The sequence below is a fragment of the Typopeltis vanoorti genome, chromosome 13 (assembly GCF_054136105.1).
Source record: "Typopeltis vanoorti isolate ZY-2024b chromosome 13, IOZ_Tvanoo_1.0, whole genome shotgun sequence".
Lineage (NCBI taxonomy): Eukaryota > Metazoa > Arthropoda > Arachnida > Uropygi > Thelyphonidae > Typopeltis > Typopeltis vanoorti.
In genome coordinates, this window is record NC_143561.1 from 111,189,353 (window position 1) to 111,209,683 (window position 20,331).

General features: G+C 36.4%; 1 protein-coding gene across 9 annotated transcripts in view; it reads left to right on the top strand.

Annotated features, from left to right (window-relative positions):
* LOC150100469 (5'-AMP-activated protein kinase subunit gamma-1-like) overlaps positions 1-20,331 on the top strand; it is an 855,293-nt gene that overhangs the window by 732,527 nt on the left and 102,435 nt on the right. For all 9 annotated transcript variants that reach the window (XM_090402490.1, XM_090402487.1, XM_090402491.1 and 6 more), the window contains one exon: positions 18,945-19,016. In XM_090402490.1, the coding sequence (XP_090258616.1) occupies positions 18,945-19,016 (72 nt within the window). The remainder of the gene's footprint in view (positions 1-18,944; positions 19,017-20,331) is intronic.

The following is a 20,331-nucleotide window of genomic DNA, read 5'->3' on the forward strand; positions in this document are numbered from 1 at the left end:
TAAATCATTACTGAGGTACCTGATGCTGAACCATACCTTATTTCATGTAATATACATCTGTTATATTATCTATAGGATGGTCCCTACTCTTATTTCTTTCCATCCTTTTCTTTCTTGTTCTTTCCCCCCAATACTATTAGAGTAATCGAGGACTAAGGGTGATTCTTTCATTGTTTCTACTTTTTTCATCTCTTCGTGCATAGAAGGCACCGCAAAACCACTATGCTTCTACTTTTCCCTAGTTTGGATGAGCAGTAAAGATCAAAATGAAGAGTGATGCACAGCTCAGGATGGGTCCCCTGGGTCCGGAACTGCACAATCGGCAACCAGGGAGGTCACTTATTCCCTTATGGATATGGACCAGATTGCATGTCAGTCGTATGAATCTTCTTTACTAAAGCCTGTGGGAGGTGGTGAAGTGGAAGATGGAAAGTATTCATGTGGAAAAGGGGCTAAAAGTAATTTTCGTATTGGATCTTAGAATGTGAATACCTCACATCAAACTGGAAGATTGGAGATTGTAAAGATGGAGATGCTAAGATTGAAAATAGATGTTCTGGGAATGGCTGAGGTGAGATGGAAAGGTAAAGGAGATTTTAGAACAGAGGATGGAATAAGAATAATTTACTCAGGATGGGAAGAGCAACATCAAGCAGGTGTTGGAATAATATTGAATAAATGAGTGGAAGGCTACTGGCAAATCTCAGACAGAGTTTTAGTGGTAAAGTTATTTACCACTAAGTTATTTACCATTAAGAAAGCAAAACCAAGAAATATTCTACTTATCCAGATATATTTACCTACTTGTAATTATGAAGATGAGAAGGTAGAGTTTATGGCGATATAGAACAGGGCTTGAAATGTAAAGAAACAAAAGATATAATTATAATACAAGGCGATATGAATACAAAAATCGGAAGAGGAAGGAGGAAGATATTGTTGGGATATTTGGATTGGGAATGAGAAATGAAAGAGGAGATATGTTGTTGGATTTCTGTAGAAAGCATGATTTAGCAATTATGAACACGTGGTTTAAGAAACATCCAAGAAGATTGTACACGTGGAAAGCCCCAGGGGAGGATATAAATAGTAGAAGAAATCGGATAGATTATATTTTGATAAAAAAAGATATAGAAACATTATAAAAGATGTGACAACATATCCAGGAGCAGACTGTGATACAGATCACATATTGTTGTCAACTAAGATAAGGATTAATCTAAAAAAGGTAACTACAGGGAAACGGAACAAATCATGAAACATGGAGCAGCTGAAGATACCAAGTACGGCAAACGAATTCTCAAAGAAAGTAGAGGAAGAAATGAACGAGAGAAATATACAAGTAAAGGATGATGCAAGTGAAAAATGGAAGATTCTGAAGGAAAGCATAATTACTGCTACAGAATTGCATTTAGTCAAAAAAGAAGAGGAAAGAGAGAAAAGAAAGAAACCATGGATGACGGAAAATATTTTGAGGAAAATAACACAAAGAAGAAAGTTAGTTAATAGTAAAACAGAGGAGAAAAAAAAGCAGTATAAAGACTTGAGTAGGGAGATACAAAGAGAGATAAGAAGGAAAAAGGAAGAGTGGTTAGATGAAATAAGTAAAGATACAACAGCAAAGGCAGAAAGATAGGACATAAAAGGTGTTTATAAAAACATTAATATGATGACAGGAAGGAGAAAGATGCTAAGGACTGGAGCAATCAAGAATGAAAGAGGTGAAATTTTGATAGAAAAAGAGAAGATATTACAGAGATGGGAAGAATATGTAAGTAAACTTTATGAAGAGGAGAAAATCAAAGGAAAGAACATAGTGGGCAGAGGCTGTACATCATGAAGGAGGATTTGAATCCAGCAATTCAAAAGATGAAAGAAGGAAAATCGCCTGGAATAGATGGTATACAGATAGAACTTATAAGGAATATAGGTGAAAAAGGTATGGAAGTGTTATGGCAAATTATTAACAGAATTTATGAAGGACAAGAATTACCAGAGGAATTTAGAAGATCAATTTTTATCCCCATTCCAGAAAAAGATGGGAGATTTAGACTGTGTAACAATTTTAGAACGATAAGTCTTATAACTCACACAGCAAAATTTCTGGTGCAAATAATTTTAGAGAGAATTAGGAATAAAATAGAAAAAGAAATGAATGAGGAACAGTTTGGATTCAGAACCAACAGAGGAACTAGAGAGGCTATAACTTGTCTAAGAATTATTTGGGAGAAAACACTAAACCATGGTGGAAAGTTGTTTTTGGGATTTCTAGATTTTGAAAAGGCATTTGATACAGTGAAACATGAAAGGCTTTTTGACATTCTAGAAAATACTGATATTGACTCTTATGACTTGGAAATTTTAAAGAGATTATATTGGTCACAAATAGCGTTAGTATGTGTAAATGGAGAGGAAACAGGAGAATTCCTGGTGGAGAGAGGAGTCAGACAAGGATGCAAGTTATCACCATTATTGTTTAACTTTTATAATGAACAAATGTTTAGAGAGGCACTTGAGGATGTAGAAGAAGGAATAAAAATAAACGGAAGAATCATTAATAACTTAAGATATGTGGATGATGTAGTGGTGATGGCAGAAAGTGAAAATGGGTTACAACAAATTATTCAAAGAATTGAAAACTCTTGTAAAGAGTATGGACTAAGAATTAACACAAAAAAGACCAAGATAATGATAATGGGTAGAAAAATAGGAGATAATGTAAAAATAAGATGTGGAGGAAAGATTTTAGAAGAAGTGGAAAGATTTCAATATTTAGGTAGCTGGATCTCAGAGAAAGGAACTTCAGAGTTGGACATTAGAAATAGAATAGGCAAAGCTAAATCAGCATTTATGGAAATGAAGAGAATTTTAATAAATAACACTAAAATAGGTGTTAGAATTGGAATAGTTAAAGCAACAGTTTGGAGTATTGCAAGTTATGGAAGTGAGTAATGGACATTCAGAAAGAGAGATATGGAAAGAATTAATGCATTGGAAATGTAGTGTTATAGAAAGATGGAAAAGATTAGCTGTATAGAAAGAATATCAAATCAAGAAGTTTTAAGACGAGTTGAGATGGAAAGAACACTTTTAAAGAATATTATGCAAAGAAAGACCAGATTTGCAGGACATCTTCTGAGAGGTTCTTCGGGACACCTGACAAGAACTATATTATAAGGGAAAGTTGAGGGGGAAGAGAAGACGTGGAAGACCAACTAGAGAGTGATTTAATGACATCGTGGGATGGACTGGTTTAAGAATGATGGAAGCGACAGACAGAGAGAAATGGAGAAGAGCTGCTCATCTGCTGCAACCCTCTTGCTAGAGGATGCTACCGGACGACGACGAATGATTTGTCCTAGATATTTGTATGAATTCACTATTTCAATCTGTTAAAGAATATTATGCAAAGATGGTTTATTTCAATTTGTTTTCATTCTGAAGTATTTAGGCTCATATAAAGATTTTTATGTGAATTCTATTGTATGTTTAATACTATGGATAGGTTAAAGTTAGATAATCTGGTTTTCCTTGTCCATAGACCCAATATGGTACTGTCATCCAGTAAACAGGATGATTTCACATCAGGTAACAGAAAATGTATCACTGAAGTGCATTCACAAAAGTCCATGCCAAAGGATTTGGACCCACAACCTGTTTTGTGGAGAATGGTAATGGCATTCATTAGGTAAAGTGGGGTGCTAACTATATATCACGGTTTCTCTGAGATATATATAAAATTCCAGTCTATTCATTAAAAAAAATTAGTGTTTTAATAAAAAACAAAACAAAAAAAAACCTCATCATTTTGATATTGAGCTGTATGTTCATAAATTACAAGCAATAAATCATATTGCTTGTAATTTATGATGTCAGATTTTAACATCATAAATTATATTTTACCATATTACAAACAATTTTGTAGGCATTGTATAGTTTCTCCTGTTTGGCTGAGTAGATAGTGTGTGCATACCAGTGGCATCACATCCCCATTTAGTTCTGGTGTGCCATAATGTGGTTTATGCAACCTGCTACAAAATTCACATCAGTTTGACCGTATGATTGCATTTTTATTGAAGTATGAAAGTTTTAAGAGTGCATTATGCAACAGCACTCGTCTTAATTGGTCCAGTGCAATTATTTGTAGGATAATTTTGGATACTTTAATTTATCAATTAATATAATTTTAAATATGGAAAGCATGCTTCACACACCATTTATGTGAGAAGCACAACGGATTTGCGCTTTGTAGAATTAGATTATTGTTGGCAAAGAATTTGATACAGCCATATAATACTCAAAGAAATCAGAAAAAGTAATTACTTGGGAAATTATTTTTCCAGATTGAACCAAAGAAAAGCTGAAATAACTTGTTTTACTTACTTATTTTACACAAGTTCCAACCTCCTTTGACTATAATCATGCAATTCTCGAAAGCTCTATCAGAAAATGGGACATTCAGTAGATCATCAACATTGTTTCCCATTTCAGATGTGGGCAAAAAAAAGTTACAGTTACCACTTTTTTCAAAGTGGTACGCGTACCCCTGGGGGTACGTGAAAGGTCTTCAATGGTATGTGGCAATTTTCGGCTATGCATCATTAATGCATGGAATCATTATTAAGAAAAAAGAATTATTTTAAACTTATATATTTCTCAATAAATTATATATTATCTATGAATTCTTCTACTCAAATTACGAGTTACTATGGCCAAGACATTTGCGTCCTGGGGATAGTAACTCGCTCCCTGCAGTAAACAACACACCTTCCCCAACAGCATCACTATACTGAAGATGCAAGAAAAACAAGTAGTTTTATTACTTAAATTAAGGGGATATTAAATCCCACATAGTTTTAAAACCGAATCATGCGGGATTCGGTTTTAAAACTATGTGGGATTTAATATCCCCTTAATTTAAGTAATGTTTTCATTGCCGAAATGAAGCTTATTAGCTCTTTATACTTAAGTAAGTAGTTTTATTATATCGCTGAATAAGGTACAGAGACATTTGCAGTCTGTGTAATATATATCTCAACGAATAGTGCAATTAGAGACAACTGGGATAAAAACGGCACTAACTAATGAATCACATCTCCCCTTCAACAGAAAGTGCTGTATAGTCTCAAGCAAAACCATATGTTGCCGGTGCAACATATGATTTTGCTTGACACCACCCTGTCATGAACGTGTTAAAACTAAGAAATATTTAGTGAATGTGTTTCAGATATTATGGAATTCAGTTGAAGGGAATTAGCATTTCAACACAATTGTTGGGGCTTGCCTTTGTCTTTGGTTCACGCGATCTTTTGTTAAGACTGCACCAATCATATGCATTTCTTCATAGTTGCTCTGTATCTACTTGCCTACCATTGTTGTCTGTTTCATGCTCTGCTTTTACGTCTCATTGTTCAAGGAAACTGTTCGCAATGCCAGAAGTAGCAATAGCGAATAGGAGCTTCTTGGTAATTCACATCATTTTCCGTTTTTTTCTGAAAACTTTAGTTTCAGAAAATCCCTGCATATATCTCACACCACGATTTTTAGCTTTAATTTTTTTGGGGAAAAAAGCAAGTTATATTCGTGTAAATACAGTAATTTTTTTTGGCTTTCAAATTCTTAAGTACCTATTCCAAATGTTGTTCTATTAAAAATAAATCATATTTTTTGTTTACATGAACATATAAATTCAAATAAAATAGAATTTACAGTGAAATATACTTTATTTATTTATTTATTTATTATTATTATTATTTTGATAAGGGGTACTTGGTAATAATGAAAATGTAAGAAGGGGGTATGCGGATATCTGAAGTTTGAGAAACACTGCTCATAACAGATGCAACTCAGAAAACAAAAAACAGCACTCGTGACATTACAACATTCGTTTGGATTAGTAGACACAAAAATCAGTCATAGCTTCTGATTTCTGGGTGCTATTATCTATGTGCACACCCTGCCTTCTCTCTGGGTTGGACTAAAACCACTGAACACTAAGAATTTGAACAGCTGCACCTGTAATTCTCTTTAAAAGGCTCAAAGGTGTCCGTATTTGTGACCACATACCTGGGCCATCAGGACGTTTAGGAGAAAGAATTGCTTCCTGCTTCGTTCCTCATTTACTGTGTGTTGTGCTTGCATGCACGTGTCTTGTATTTAAGTTCCTGTGATGATGGCAACATTGCCGAAATATTGGAGTGTATTAAAATTTATTTTAATTATTTAAATTATTTAAATTAAAGGGGTATTAAATCCCACATTGTTTTAAAACCGAATAAGAAACTCAAAGATTGGAATCAGAGAGTTTCATGCCGAATATAGTAAACTATAAAAGTTTCGGTGATTACTAGCATGAGCTAATGCAAGTAATCCTAGTACATAGTGCAATCTCGGGCAACTCGCAACAAAGGTGGGTATGTTGTAATTTCCTTAAGCTATTTAGTAAGAATATATTATTATTATTATGGGCAGCTCCAAGGAGTCCTTAGACTCATTGAGGGAGGCCCAACATCAATTCAAAAACAACTATTCAACATTCACACAGTATCTATCATACTTCACCTTGAACTCATTTACGGTGGCATCTACAAAAGACTCTGGCAGCTTATTTACCACACTCTTACCACGCTTCAATGGATGGCCCCTAGTCCTCCTACTACCAGTCCTATTCTCAAAAATATCTTCTGAAGTAATCTTATAGAAACCCTTCAGTAATTTGAATGTCTCAATCATATCACCCCTTTTCCGTCTATCAACCAATTTCTGCAGCCCACAAATCTTCAATCTGTTCTCATAAGGTTCATTCCATAGTCCTGCTATTATCTTAGTCGCACGTCTCTGGATCCACCTCCACCTCCTCTCCATCTAGAAGAAACTCTGGTGGCCTGGCACAGTAGTCTAGATGGGGTCTTATCAAGGCTCGATACAGAAGAACAATAACCTGTTTGTCTCTGCTCGTTAAAGTGTTTTTCAGCAATCAAGTGATTTGATGAGCTGATTTTGCAACTTTTGCGATGTGTCCCCTAAACATCAACTCCCTATCCATCAAAACTCCCAAATCCCTGGCCTCGTTAATTTCCTGGAGTACAGTTCCACCAATGTGATATACTGCTGCTAATCTTTTCACCCCAAAATGCATAACCTTACACTTTGCCACATTAAATTGACATCCATTTTTCCTAGCCCAGTCATCCAAACTATCCAAATCATCCTGCAAAATTTTGACATCATGAGCATTCACTATTGCTCTACCTAACTTTGAATCATCTGCAAACAGATGCAAGTTTGCTCTCAGATCCTTTCCTATATCGTTAATGAACAAATTAAACAGTAGTGGTCCAAAAACAGAACTGTGGCACACCACTAGTCATAGGCCGTCTTTTGGACTCTACTCCTGAATAAACCACTCTCTGATTTCTCTCCTTCAACCACCCTCCTATCCATCTCACTAACCCTATATCCATTCCCATATGCTGCAGTTTACTGATTAGAATATCCTGTCAAAGGCCTTAGCAAGGTCCAGTAGTCACTGTAAACCCATTACCCTTATCTAGTTCAGCCGTCACTGTGTTATAAAATGTGAGCAAGTTACTGAGGCATGATCTACCCTTCACAAAACCATGCTGTCCCCCATACAGTATGCCATTTTCATCTATCCAATCCTCTATTTTCCTCTTGACTATTTTCTCCAAGACCTTGACAACAATTCCTGATATACTTCTTTGGAAACTTCTTTATGCAGTGGAACTATTTTCCCCTCTTTCCACCCCCTTGGGACTAACCCAGACCCGAGACTCAAATTAAACAAAATGGTCAAAGGCACTGACAATTCTTTAGTCGCTTCTCGTACAACACGAGCTGGTATACCATCCAATCTCGCAAATGAATTGACACTGAGGTTTTGTAATAGACTATTCAACTCCACTTAATTCACCACAATTCCCGTATAAGCTGTTGGTTCTTCCATTTCTGCAATGTTACCACCTGGATGATATACTCTTGCAAAGTGCTCACTCAGTAATTCTACTATATCAACTGATTCGGTTACCTCCCTACCATCAGCATTCTTTAAAATCATTCTGCCGTATACATTTTTTCTTTTACTTGCAACATATCGAAAAAAATTTATAAAAACTGTTTATGATTCTCTTTAGCCTGAATGGTTAATGTTCTTTCATAATCCACTTTTGCTTTTCTTCCCACACTTGTTACCCTTCTGTCTGGCTTTATACCATTCATGTGCCTTCAGGTCACCTTTTTCCTTAAATTCCCTCGACAGTTTTCTTTTTTTGCAGCTCAAGCTTAATGGTGTTATTCATCCATTTAATCCCTACTTGATTTATTATTCGGACTCTAGGTATACAGTCAGCCATTGCCTCCTGCAAACACTTCTTAACTGCCTCCCATGCACTATCAACATCCAGCCCTTGCAGTTTTACATGCCATGGCACTGAACCAATCAAACTCCTAAGCTTGTCATACTTACCAGCACAATAATTCCACATGTACCCTGTCTTAATTGTAAATTCTGCACCTTTAGCCACCTCCCAAGTCAAGACCCTATGATCACTCTCACCAGTTGGTGGCAACGTGGTCATATTCGTTACAGCCAAAGTCTCAGATGCAATTACTAGGTCAAACACTCTCTGACCCCTAGTATTTTCCATTACATGCTGTCGCAGATAGTTATCCCTTAATAATCGCATAAAATCCAATTCCTTCCTCCCATGTGTCCTCTCCTCCTTCCAATCAGTGTTACCATAGTTGAAATCACCCATAATAATTACCCTCCTTCCACTCATTTCTTCTATTTGCTTATGCATACTATCTCCACTATCTTTTCCATCACCTGGTCTATAGGAGCACCCAATTGTATATTTTGTTCTGCTAGCCTCATTCTCACATCAAATGGCCTCAAATGTGCTCTTTTCTCTATCTTGCAATTCAACTTCTATTCTCCTTGGCTGCAGCTCATCAGCTATCATCAATAATACTCCTCCCCCATTTTATTCTCCCTGTCATTCCTGAACACATTATACCCTTCGCATTCAATCCCACTAGCTATATCATCTTCAGTCAGCCATGTTTTACTAATGCCAATAACCTGTGGTCTGGAAGTACCAACCAAGGTCAAAAATTCTTCCTTCTTGTTCCTAATACTCCTAGCATTAGCATACATAAATTGTAGACCCCCGTTGGCCCCATCCCTACCTTGATGCCTTATACTAACTTTCCCATTCTGATTTGTTGTCCTTATTATTCGCTTGGGCATATTATACTTATTCATACACTCAGCTGCCTCCCTAAGGTCTGCATATCTACCCCCCCCCTTAATACATCTAGTTTCCCTGATTCTGAACATCCACTTCATTCAACAACACTTTTTCAAGTCTCCTTACACTGAATCCATTCAAATGCAAACCATCCATCTTATATAGATCCTTTCGCCCATCGAACTCACTCCACACGTCCACATATTCCACACCACTCATCCTGCATAACCCACGCATAAAGTCATTTGCAATTATGGTCCTCCTAAACCCTTCACTGTCATACTGTGGCAAAAGACTAATCATCCTAACTCTCTCACTCTTCTCTTTTGCTACCTCAAACAATTCCTTCAGGTCCTCTATCATTTCCGTTTTATCTCCTTTCAAATCATTTGTACCTGCCACCACTATCATTTCTTTCACCCTTTGCTTTTGCTCCCTAATAGACTCGCATACATCCTTAATGGTCACACCAGGTTGGTACGATTTTGTGAAATTCTCTAATATCATACCTCGTACTAACAAATCTCCATACAGCACTTGTTCCTTCATTTTGTTTACGTTCAAAATCATACTCTTATTTTTCCAATCATACTTTTTTTTATTGGCTGGTACACTCGGTAGACACTTGTGCATATGCTCCAGCTGCCGCTTTGCCCTATGTATCGCTCCACTCAACCGTGCGATCTCACTCAAAATTATCGTATACTTCACTCACAATGAAGTATACGTTAAATATGTAATTTTATAATTTTATACTATGCATTTGCTTCATAGTTTGTGTTTTCTTAACTTACATGAATTACCTGAATTAAATAAAAATATATATTTTTGTTGGATATGTCATTGTTGTTTATATAATTTAAAAAAAAAAAAATCTATTTCGGAACGTAATCCTACTTTTTCTATGTGATCTGACTCTTGCATGACGCAGCATTTCTATGGAACCTAACATCCGCGTTACACGAAGATTACCTGTACATATATTTGGTGCATTTTTGGGATTGTATGCAATAGTACAGTGTATTGGGACCTTCATTAAGAGTGACATGTAATGTAAGAAGCATTGCATTCAGAAATTTCCAGTATTCAGTGATATTTTACACATTTACGAAGTATGCAAATAAACTTAGTTATGTCATGAAATTTACAAGAAACTTTGTAATATTCAGTGATTTTTTACTTTTTTTTGTGAGATCCACCTGTTAGATCCTGAATGAAGGAATCTTGCAAAGAAATCATTCATTCAGAATCTAAAATGCTAAACTACACAGACAAAGAGAAATACATGAAATAAAATTGCATTTTATTTCATGTATCATGTATTTAATTTATTGAGATCAAATTATGGAACGTCTTAAAAGAGGAATAATTTAACTTATTTTAAGCCTCACTTAAGGTGTATAGAATGACTGTGAAATACCAGATAGACACTAAGTAACAATTCATAGAAGGTATACAACTACACATGTCCAGTGTAACTCTGGTGGCAGTGGCTTACATGGAATGTATCGACATGAATTCCGTGAATACAAGAGCATAACAGCAATGAAGAGAGCAAGGGATGATCCCAATGGGAGAAAAGATATAGGTCGTGTGCAAAAGGGGACTCCGAAAAAAGGGGGCGCTCGAACGAAGAATATAAGGAAATGAGCGCCGTATCGGCTTTCTCTGGTCTTATCGTTTTCCTGGTTCCTGCTTCAGAAGTTAGCCGGTGGTTCGAGTGAGGGGGAACAAAGCGTCAGTACTATGGTGTCAGATGGCGAGTTTTCCTGAGAATGCTGTAGCATTCCAGGCAGAGCTGAAGGTGAACGTTCCAGCACTAGCAGAATCGAGCCCTTGCTGAGAAGTCCCATCGAAAGGAAAAGAGATGTTCCCTGAGACACAAGAAAATCGAGTCCATGATCGACAGTAATTATGAAGATAGCGTAGCCTCTACTCTGGCGTAAGGACAGCCAATAAACAAGAGGTGACCAGACATACACGTGGTGCTGGGAGACGTCGGGAAAAAGTTCGATAAAGTAGAATTACTCTATTTTGTGTTTAGAATTCCTTAGAAGAGAGAAAATTATATGTGAATGTAAAGTATGAACATTATTCTAAAGAACTTTGTGGAGAGACTCTAATTAGATAGTTAACCTCCTTCTGAGAATAAGAATTGTTCTGAAGAAGTCTTTTGTGTTGTATGTGATTGAGTTAACTTAACAAGATTAAGATTTGGATTTTTACTAACTGAGTAACATTAGAATGTTTGTTTATATTATCTTATGAATAGCTTGCAGAAAGGAATTTTAGCTTAACATCATATCATTTGCAATCTATCCCAATTTTTAATTACTGTGTTTTACGATGTTTTATAACCTTTGATTTAATTTAGAGTATGTTAATCTCTTAACTCGAGTTTCCTTATTTAGTATCAAGTCCAATTGAATGTATGACTTTTTTTTGTTTTGATATTCCAATAAACATGTCATATTTACCTAAACCTGAGTCATGCCTGAATCCGATTTCGATTTACCACTTATAAAAATAGAACCTATTTTGGCGGGAAAGAATTAGAATGTGTATATAATTTTAGATTTAGGTCACGACTGCAGTCTGAATCTATACAGCCATGTTGAAGTAAATTATTGTGTAAGAATGCTTCAGAATCTAGTATTGCCTCCCTGAGCAAGGATATTTTCTGCTGAGGATACTGGCTGGTACAGCATAATATAAATTTGCCAGTATCCGAAGAGGAAACAATCCTAGATGTAAGTATATTAGGACCGATATCTTAAGAAGTAGATAAGCGACTGAAAGATAGAATAGGAAGATATAAATCACTAAAATATAGAGAAAGCAACTACGTAACACCACTCACAAAGGGCTTTTACACATTAACCAAGTATGTAAAATTTACATACTTAGTAAATACTTGGAATTTACATTGTAAATAAACTTCTTATATCATGAAATTTATAAGAAACTTGTAATATCCAGTAATTTTTTACTTTTTTTTATTTATTTTTATTTTTTATTTTCTCCATAATCCAGAAACCTTGCTCCAGAGATCAAACATATAACATTATCCAACAACTTTCAGATCTCCAGTAAGCAAGATGGTTGTCTCACACTGTGCAACAGAATTCCTCTCCCACAAACATCCATACCCACTGCAGGATTTGAACCTCTGACCTGTTGGTCAGAGGTTCAAATTAGATAACTTTGATTATCTAATTTGTTTGAAATTTACATATTTCACTATGCCGATTATTATTATTACGTGACACCTCCAAGGAATCCCAAGACTCATCAAGGGAGGGCACTTCTGCCAACTACAGCAAACCACAACTACCATCATCCTCTACATCAACACCATCTACTGCCCACCACCACTAATATTTTCACAGACAATCACAAACATCCATGCTGACTGCAGGATTTGAATCCACAGCCATTTGGCTGGAGAGCAGATATGCTAACCTCTCGGCCAACCAGGCCGAGATGGTTAGCATATATGCCGGCTCTTGTTAAGATATTTTTTATGCAAAATGTTTATTAACTTAGTGTAGAACATTTTAATGATTTTTATATCCTTGTAGTATGCATTTATTTATGCTTTATAAACTTTGTATGCAGTAATTAATTTCCCCTTCTTTTTCCAAGAACAAAATTTTTTATTTTTATTATTTTTTTTTCCGTATCATTTTAATTTTCAATTTTGCTTGCTAGCACATAATAATGAGTGCCAGCACCTATTGTTTTACAAATAAAGCACTATATCTATCTATCTATATATATATATACTTAAACCCGCTCTGAGCAAAATAATAAATAGGCATCAGAGCTATTCCATCCCTGGAAGATCTATCCACGAAAATTTACACCTCATAAGGGATCTTATAAGCATAGCTAACAACAACAGTGAAACAATGGGTCTTGTAACACTAGACCAAGAAAAAGCTTTCAACCGCTTTGAACACCTTTACCTCTTCAACTGCTTGAAAGCATTTGGCTTTGGCTCAGGCATCATTCACTCTATTAAAATGTTGTATGCCAAAGCACAGTGTTGCATGAAAATAAACAACAGGCTTACCATAACTGCACCATACAGCAGAGGTATTAAACAAGGCTGTCCACTCTCCGGTCCTCTTTACACAATTGCCATTGACCCCTTTTTGTGTAGACTCAGCATGCTGCTCAGAGCATGCCGCCCTAAACTTCCCTACCAAACCATAACCCTGACAGCATATGCTGATGATGTTACAATCATAGCCCGCAAAGAAGAGGACTTCCATAACATACAAATGGCATACCAACAATATCAGACAGCCTCAGGAGCCAAACTAAACACACATAAAACCATAGGACTGTGGTGTGGCAAATGGAAAAACCGAACCGATTCCCCAATGTCTGGTACCTGGTCCACAGAGGGAAACAAATACGTGGGGATTTACCTAGGAAACACACCCTCTTATGTGGATAAGAACTGGGAAACACTAAACAAGCGTTTCAAGCAAGTTCTAGGAAAGTGGGCAGCAATACGAGCCTCTGCCTCCACAAGAGGGAAAACAATAATCGTTAACCAAATAGCCACCAGTGTCCTTTGGCATACACTAAAGATTCTTACGCCACCCGTGCAATTCATCAACCATATATCGATTCATATGGAACAAAACAAACTGGCTTTCCTACTCCAAGCTATGTACTTCTCTCAAAGATGGAGGACAAAATTTGGTCTCCATTGACAACAGGATAACAACATTCCGCGCTCGATTTCTCATTAATGCCCTACAACAGGAAATATCACACAAATGCACCACTGAGTATATTTTCACTTCTGCCACTAGAGGTCTCTCTCTCTCCACCACCTTAAGAATGACAACAGCTCAAGTGCCTGTAAATTTAACAAACTTCTACAAAGATGCCCTTTGACGATGGAAGAAGCTAAACCTCCAGCACATGAAGACAGCATCCCTACCCGAAATCCTCATGGAACCCATCTTTCACAACACGATGGTAAGAAGCCCGATCACTCAGAAAGAATTTTTCTTTCCTCCATGGAGCTGGCAAAACGTGAGAATCTTGGGTGACATTCTTTCTCCAAGCCTCACCTGGCGCTTTCCAAATTCGCTCGAAAACCTGAAATATGGGAATGAGTCTGAGCAGATAGACACCGTAAAGGCCGCTTTTCAAGCTGCTATGCCTGATAGCATAACAGAAGTGGGGCTTAGCCCTCCAAACTCAGAAGTTTTGGCGCCTATCTTTCTAATAAAAACCAATAACTCATGGGAGAAACTTACACCCAGCAACACCAACAAGATCTACAGCACTCTAACACAACAGTCGAACCAAAGCACTTTGTTGGAAAATCCTGCATCATCTGATCAAACACTATTTCAATGGGATCTACCATATTGCACAAGAGCCATCAAACCTGATGCAGATATTCAGTGGAGAATGTGGCATAATATATTACCCACTCCTATATTATGAAAATTTAACTCAAACGTCTCAGATAACTGCCTCTTCTGCTACCAATTAGGAACGGTCCGGCATATCTACTTGTATTGCCCAGTCAACACTAAATTAATCAGTTTGACTCAGGAAATGGCAGCTCTTACCTGTGGTAGTCTTCATACAGAAGAGGAATATTTCAATCTCATCCATGTGGAGTCAAATAACCATTCATTCTGCAATTACCTTTTCATCACCGCGAAAGCGGTAATATACAACTTCTACCTCAGACATACGATCAGACAGCACAGCAACTTCACAGAGAGAGGTAACTGACCAACACCACTGCAGCCTTCCAACAAAAGGTGAGAAGTCGGATCCTACACGAGCATCACCACCATAGGCAAAACAACACCTTAGATCTTTTCCACCAAGAATGGAATCCATGGAATCAACTCCTGATTGAGCAGGGTGACTGCATTATAATCCACTTTCCAGCATAGATGTGACACCTTTAACCCTCCCCCCCCCCAAAGAAAGGGGGGGGGGAAGAAAGAAGGATTGTTGTGCTTAACAGTGCGAAAATTAATCAGCTGGCACTTGCATGTAAATAGATAATATTGTGCAATAGTAACTTCTATGTTCTTTCACATTTATGTTCTTATACAGTATCATGTTAAAATAACTCTTAATGGCTTTAATTTAATTAAAAAAAATGTAATTAGCCTTATAAGTGACTTCGATGTAACATACCTCAACAAGAGTATGAGCATGTAACCTCTCTGTCTGACTGCAGAGAACCAAAAACCGGTTAATCCTGTATATAAGATTGTTATGTTTACAATTAAAAAAAAAAAAAAAAAAATATATATATATATATATATATATATATATATAATTCATTTTACTCGTTGGGAAAAACTTTCAGTTTTCAGTCATTAAAACTGAAATATTATCAGTTTTAATGACTGATACCGAGAGATAAAGAGATGATATGGTATATTTGAAAAGATACTACTTGTTTACTAGTTTTGTTGAATTGATCAACATCTTCAGATATCACAATCAAAGAAATATATAAAAAATTACAGAGACTTAAAATTGCATTAAGTACAAAAGACAGTAGCATGTTTGAAAACAAAAGGCGAGCTTGAGTTTCAAATAAAAGTAGACTACGCACTGTCATGAGTGCGCCAATACTGAACAGAGGCAACGTGTGCATCAGAGAGATTGAAACTTAGGCTGTTGTTGATATGTGAAGAATCTAGAGAAATTTCTCTAGATTCGACAATCTTTCTCTCGAGGCTCATCATAGCACACATGGATGTTAGAAGTTTGAGTCCAGTTCACAATGTGTTGGCGGCCTTCGTCTGAGTTAACTGAAAAGAGAACATGGCTAGAGAGAGAGAGAGAGAGAGAGCGCTGGCTCTACTCCTGTTGTGGGAGATATCTCTACGGTGTTCTTCCAAACATAGAAGGATGGATTTAGCAGTCTGGCCATAGTATAGCTTTCCACAATCACATTAAATCTTGTACACTCCTGGAAACCGAGGTTTACTAAGTATTGAACGAAGTTTTGAGAGTGTAGTAAAGCAAGTTCTGAAGTTAAACTTCTTGAGAATTTTTGCCAGTTTTGGTGAAAAAGAGCTGATGTAAGGCAAAGAGATGAAGGCTCTGGGGGAAGAGAAGAAAAAAGAAGAAAGCATACTTGCTAAAGGTCTCAACTTTGTCACTGCTCCTACCCCCATTCCTAAAGAACGTCTCTTAACGAAGATAGAAAAGGCAGCATCTTTATCACCAAACAAAGAATCCAACCTCCTCCATATGGAAGCCATTTTCACCATAAATAAAGCTAGTCCTCCACCAGACAACATTTCTTATTCTATTATAGCTATTAAGTCCTTAAAAAAATAATAATAACATCGTTATTCTACCAGCTGATAAAGAGAATACGACTGTCATCTTAGACAAGTCTGATTACCATACTAAAATTTTGGAACTTTTAAACAGTGATACTTACTCAGAGATTAATAGTGACCCTACTATTGAATTACACAATAGAACTAATAATTTATTAAAAACCACCTTGGAGTTACAAAGAAACATTCATCTTTCTCTTTGGTCACTTCATCCTTTGATCCCTCGACTGTATGGTCTCCCCAAGATACACAAAACAAACTGCCCCCACTCAGACCAATAGTTGAGGGCATACACTCTCCTACCTACAACCTTTCCAAATATCTTGCGAGTTTTTTAAGAAATCTTTCTGGAATTTCCTCTTCTCATATTAAAAATGCTGCAGATTTGTTTCAAAAATCAAGATAAAAAAAAAAAAAACAGATTTAATGGCCAGTGTCGATATTGTTTCTCTCTTTACAAATGTGCCTGCTCAAGAAGTCCTCGATCTTCTCAAGAACAAAATTATCCAAAAAACTCTTTACTTTACTCTCCTATTGCATAAAGTCAGGATACTTCAAATATGACAATAAGATCTACTTACAAAACTCAGGTCTGGCCATAGGCAGCCTACGCTCTCCGATTCTCGCAGATATATTTCTCAACGATTTTGAAGAAAAAGCTATTAACTCCTTTCCCCTTAAACCAAAATTTTAGTATCATTATATTGGTGATATTTTCCTCATCTGGGAAGATGGTGTCAACAACCTCAATTTATTTTTAGACCACTTAAACAAGTGTCATGAAAAAATCTCTTTTATCTTCGAACTGGAATCCGATGACTGCCTCCCCTTTCTAGACCTGAAACTTACCAGATGTGCTGAGCGTATTAAAATCTCAATTTTTAGAAAACCTACTCATACTGATAGATATCTTCATGCTTCCTCCCATTATTACCCCCCCCCCTCCACAAAAATTTGATATTATTTCCACCTTAGCTCTCTGAGCCAAGTCTTTACTTGCAGAAATTGAAAATGACCTCCTTTTTCTTAAAAAAACTTTTATTAATAATGGTTTCTCTCCTATAAAATTGACAAATTCCTTTCACCCAGTCACTCAACTACTTCTGAAGATCCCTCTTCCCTCAGAGCCTTCATCTCTTTGCCTTACATCAGCTCTCTTTCACCAAAACTGGCAAAAATTCTCAAGAAGTTTAACTTCAGAACTTGCTTTACTACACTCCCAAAACTTCGTTCAATACTTAGTAAACCTCAGTTTTCAGGAGTTTACAAGATTTAATTTGTTTGTGGAAAGCCATACTATGGCCAGACTGCTAAATCCATCCTTCTATGTTTGGAAGAACACCGTAGAGATATCTCCCACAACAGGAGTAGAGCCAGCGCTCTCTCTCTAGCCATGTTCTCTTTTCAGTTAACTCAGACGAAGGCCGCCAACACATTGTGAACTGGACTCAAACTTCTAACATCCATGTGTGCTATGATGAGCTCGAGAGAAAGATTGTCGAATCTAGAGAAATTTCTCTAGATTCTTCACATATCAACAACAGCCTAAGTTTCAATCTCTCTGATGCACACGTTGCCTCTGTTCAGTATTTGCGCACTCATGACAGTGCGTAGTCTACTTTTATTTGAAACTCAAGCTCGCCTTTTGTTTTCAAACATGCTACTGTCTTTTGTACTTGTTCTGTTAATGCAATTTTAAGTCTGTAATTTTTTATATATTTCTTTGATTGTGATACCTGAAGATGTTGATCAATTCAACGAAACTAGTAAACTAGGACTATCTTTTCAAATATACCATGTCATCTCTTTATCTTTCGGTATCAGTCATTAAAACTTTTTAATAATATATATATATATATATATATATATATATATATATATATATATGATCCTTGCAGTCCACCAGTGGGTAGCAGCTAGGAGTAGTATCAAAGAAACAGGAGTAATATAAGTTCTGTACACTATATTACTGTTGTTAAACCAAACATTTTAACAAAATACATTTACATTCATTATGATCTTCATTCTGTCTTATCACTACTGCCCAATGTTTGGAGAAGTCCTGTAACCCTGTCTGGAAACCTACTTGCTATCACTATGCATTTTGAGCAGAACTTTTCAAATGTCTCTCAGATATTAGGTTTTTAAAGATTTATCATGCAACATTTAATTTCAGGAAAACTTGCTATCATCTAAACAGGTATAACTTTTGAATTCTGGCAGTTAGGCTGTAGTAGCTTATTTTGCAGTAGTATAACACTATATATATTAATGTATGTATATATATATATATATATATATATATATATCTTTTTAGAATTTGGCAGCTGAAAAAACATATAACAACTTGGACCTAACTATCAAAAAGGCATTAGAACATAGAGATCAGGTTAGTAATGATGAAACTTATAATGGATATTATTAATTAATAGATAATGGTTACTGTTTTTTGTGAAAATGGTGAATTAAAAGTGAAAAAAACATTAATGGCATAGTGCAAATAGTTCTGCCATTTTGTGCTTATGTAAATTAGTCTGCTGGACTTGCCATTTATTTGATGGTCTGTATCTGTTTTAGTCGAGAATTCTGCTTCTTGTTTGAGTGAAAAACTGAAGAGGGAATGAGACCATTCCATGCCCATTCCACATACAGGGTGTTCGGGATAAATTTGACAGTTTCGTAAGGAAAAAGAAAATCTTCTTTGTATCTATTAAATTTAATGAATTGACAAAAAAACATTACAGGCAGAGTTAATTACAATACTATCAACAAGATTTACTCAAAATAACCACCATTAGCATCGATCACAGCTTCAATTCTGCTTCGGAACCTCGAACAAGCTGATGCTACAGTCTCCCTGGGAAGGGCCGCAAAAACTGTTTTAATTTTATCCATTAACTGGGCTTTTGTATTACTGGAAGTGCGATTGGTGTCTTTTTCAACTGCGCCCCATACAAAATAATCCATGGGGTTAAGGTCTGGGGAGTTTGGAGGCCAAACATTTGGACTGGTGAAGTCGTAGAAATTTTCAGACAACCATTTTTGACTTTTCCCAGAGGTGTGGCAAGGGGCCGAATCCTGCTGCCATACATACGGCCTACCATTGGCTACCCTTGTTATCCAGGGCTTGACTACAGTTAGCAACTCCACGAACAAAGCCCGAATTCCAATGCCAGGGTTCTTCAACACCTGTTCCTGCAGATTTGCGAGGAATTCTGCTGTACGAACGCAATCAGATCGTCTGCTAGGGATCTTTCTTCTTGCTACATCCTCGTAGTCACCATTGCAAGTCTCTAGTTCATGCCTGATTGTTTTTACTGTATTCAGGGAGCATTGGGCAGCAGTCGTAATATCCTTATTTTGATGGCGGGCACGAATCATCATGATACAAGTTATTCTCTTCCATGATTCAGGTGGGTTCCAGCTATCCATCCTTTCTGACATCTTGTATATGAATGAAGAAGGGTCCAAACTTTTAAATGAAGAGAAGTGTGTGTTAATACATGTAACTTACGGAAAAATATAATTAATTATAAATATGTCAAATTTATCCCGAACACCCTGTATATATCTTGTAAGGTTATCTTGTAAGTATGGAAACAAACCTATAACACCAGGCTTCTTCATCCTGAAATCTCTCAGTGATTATTAGATTGATTATTATGCAGTGTGTGCAGAACTTTTCAAATGTCTCTTGGATATTA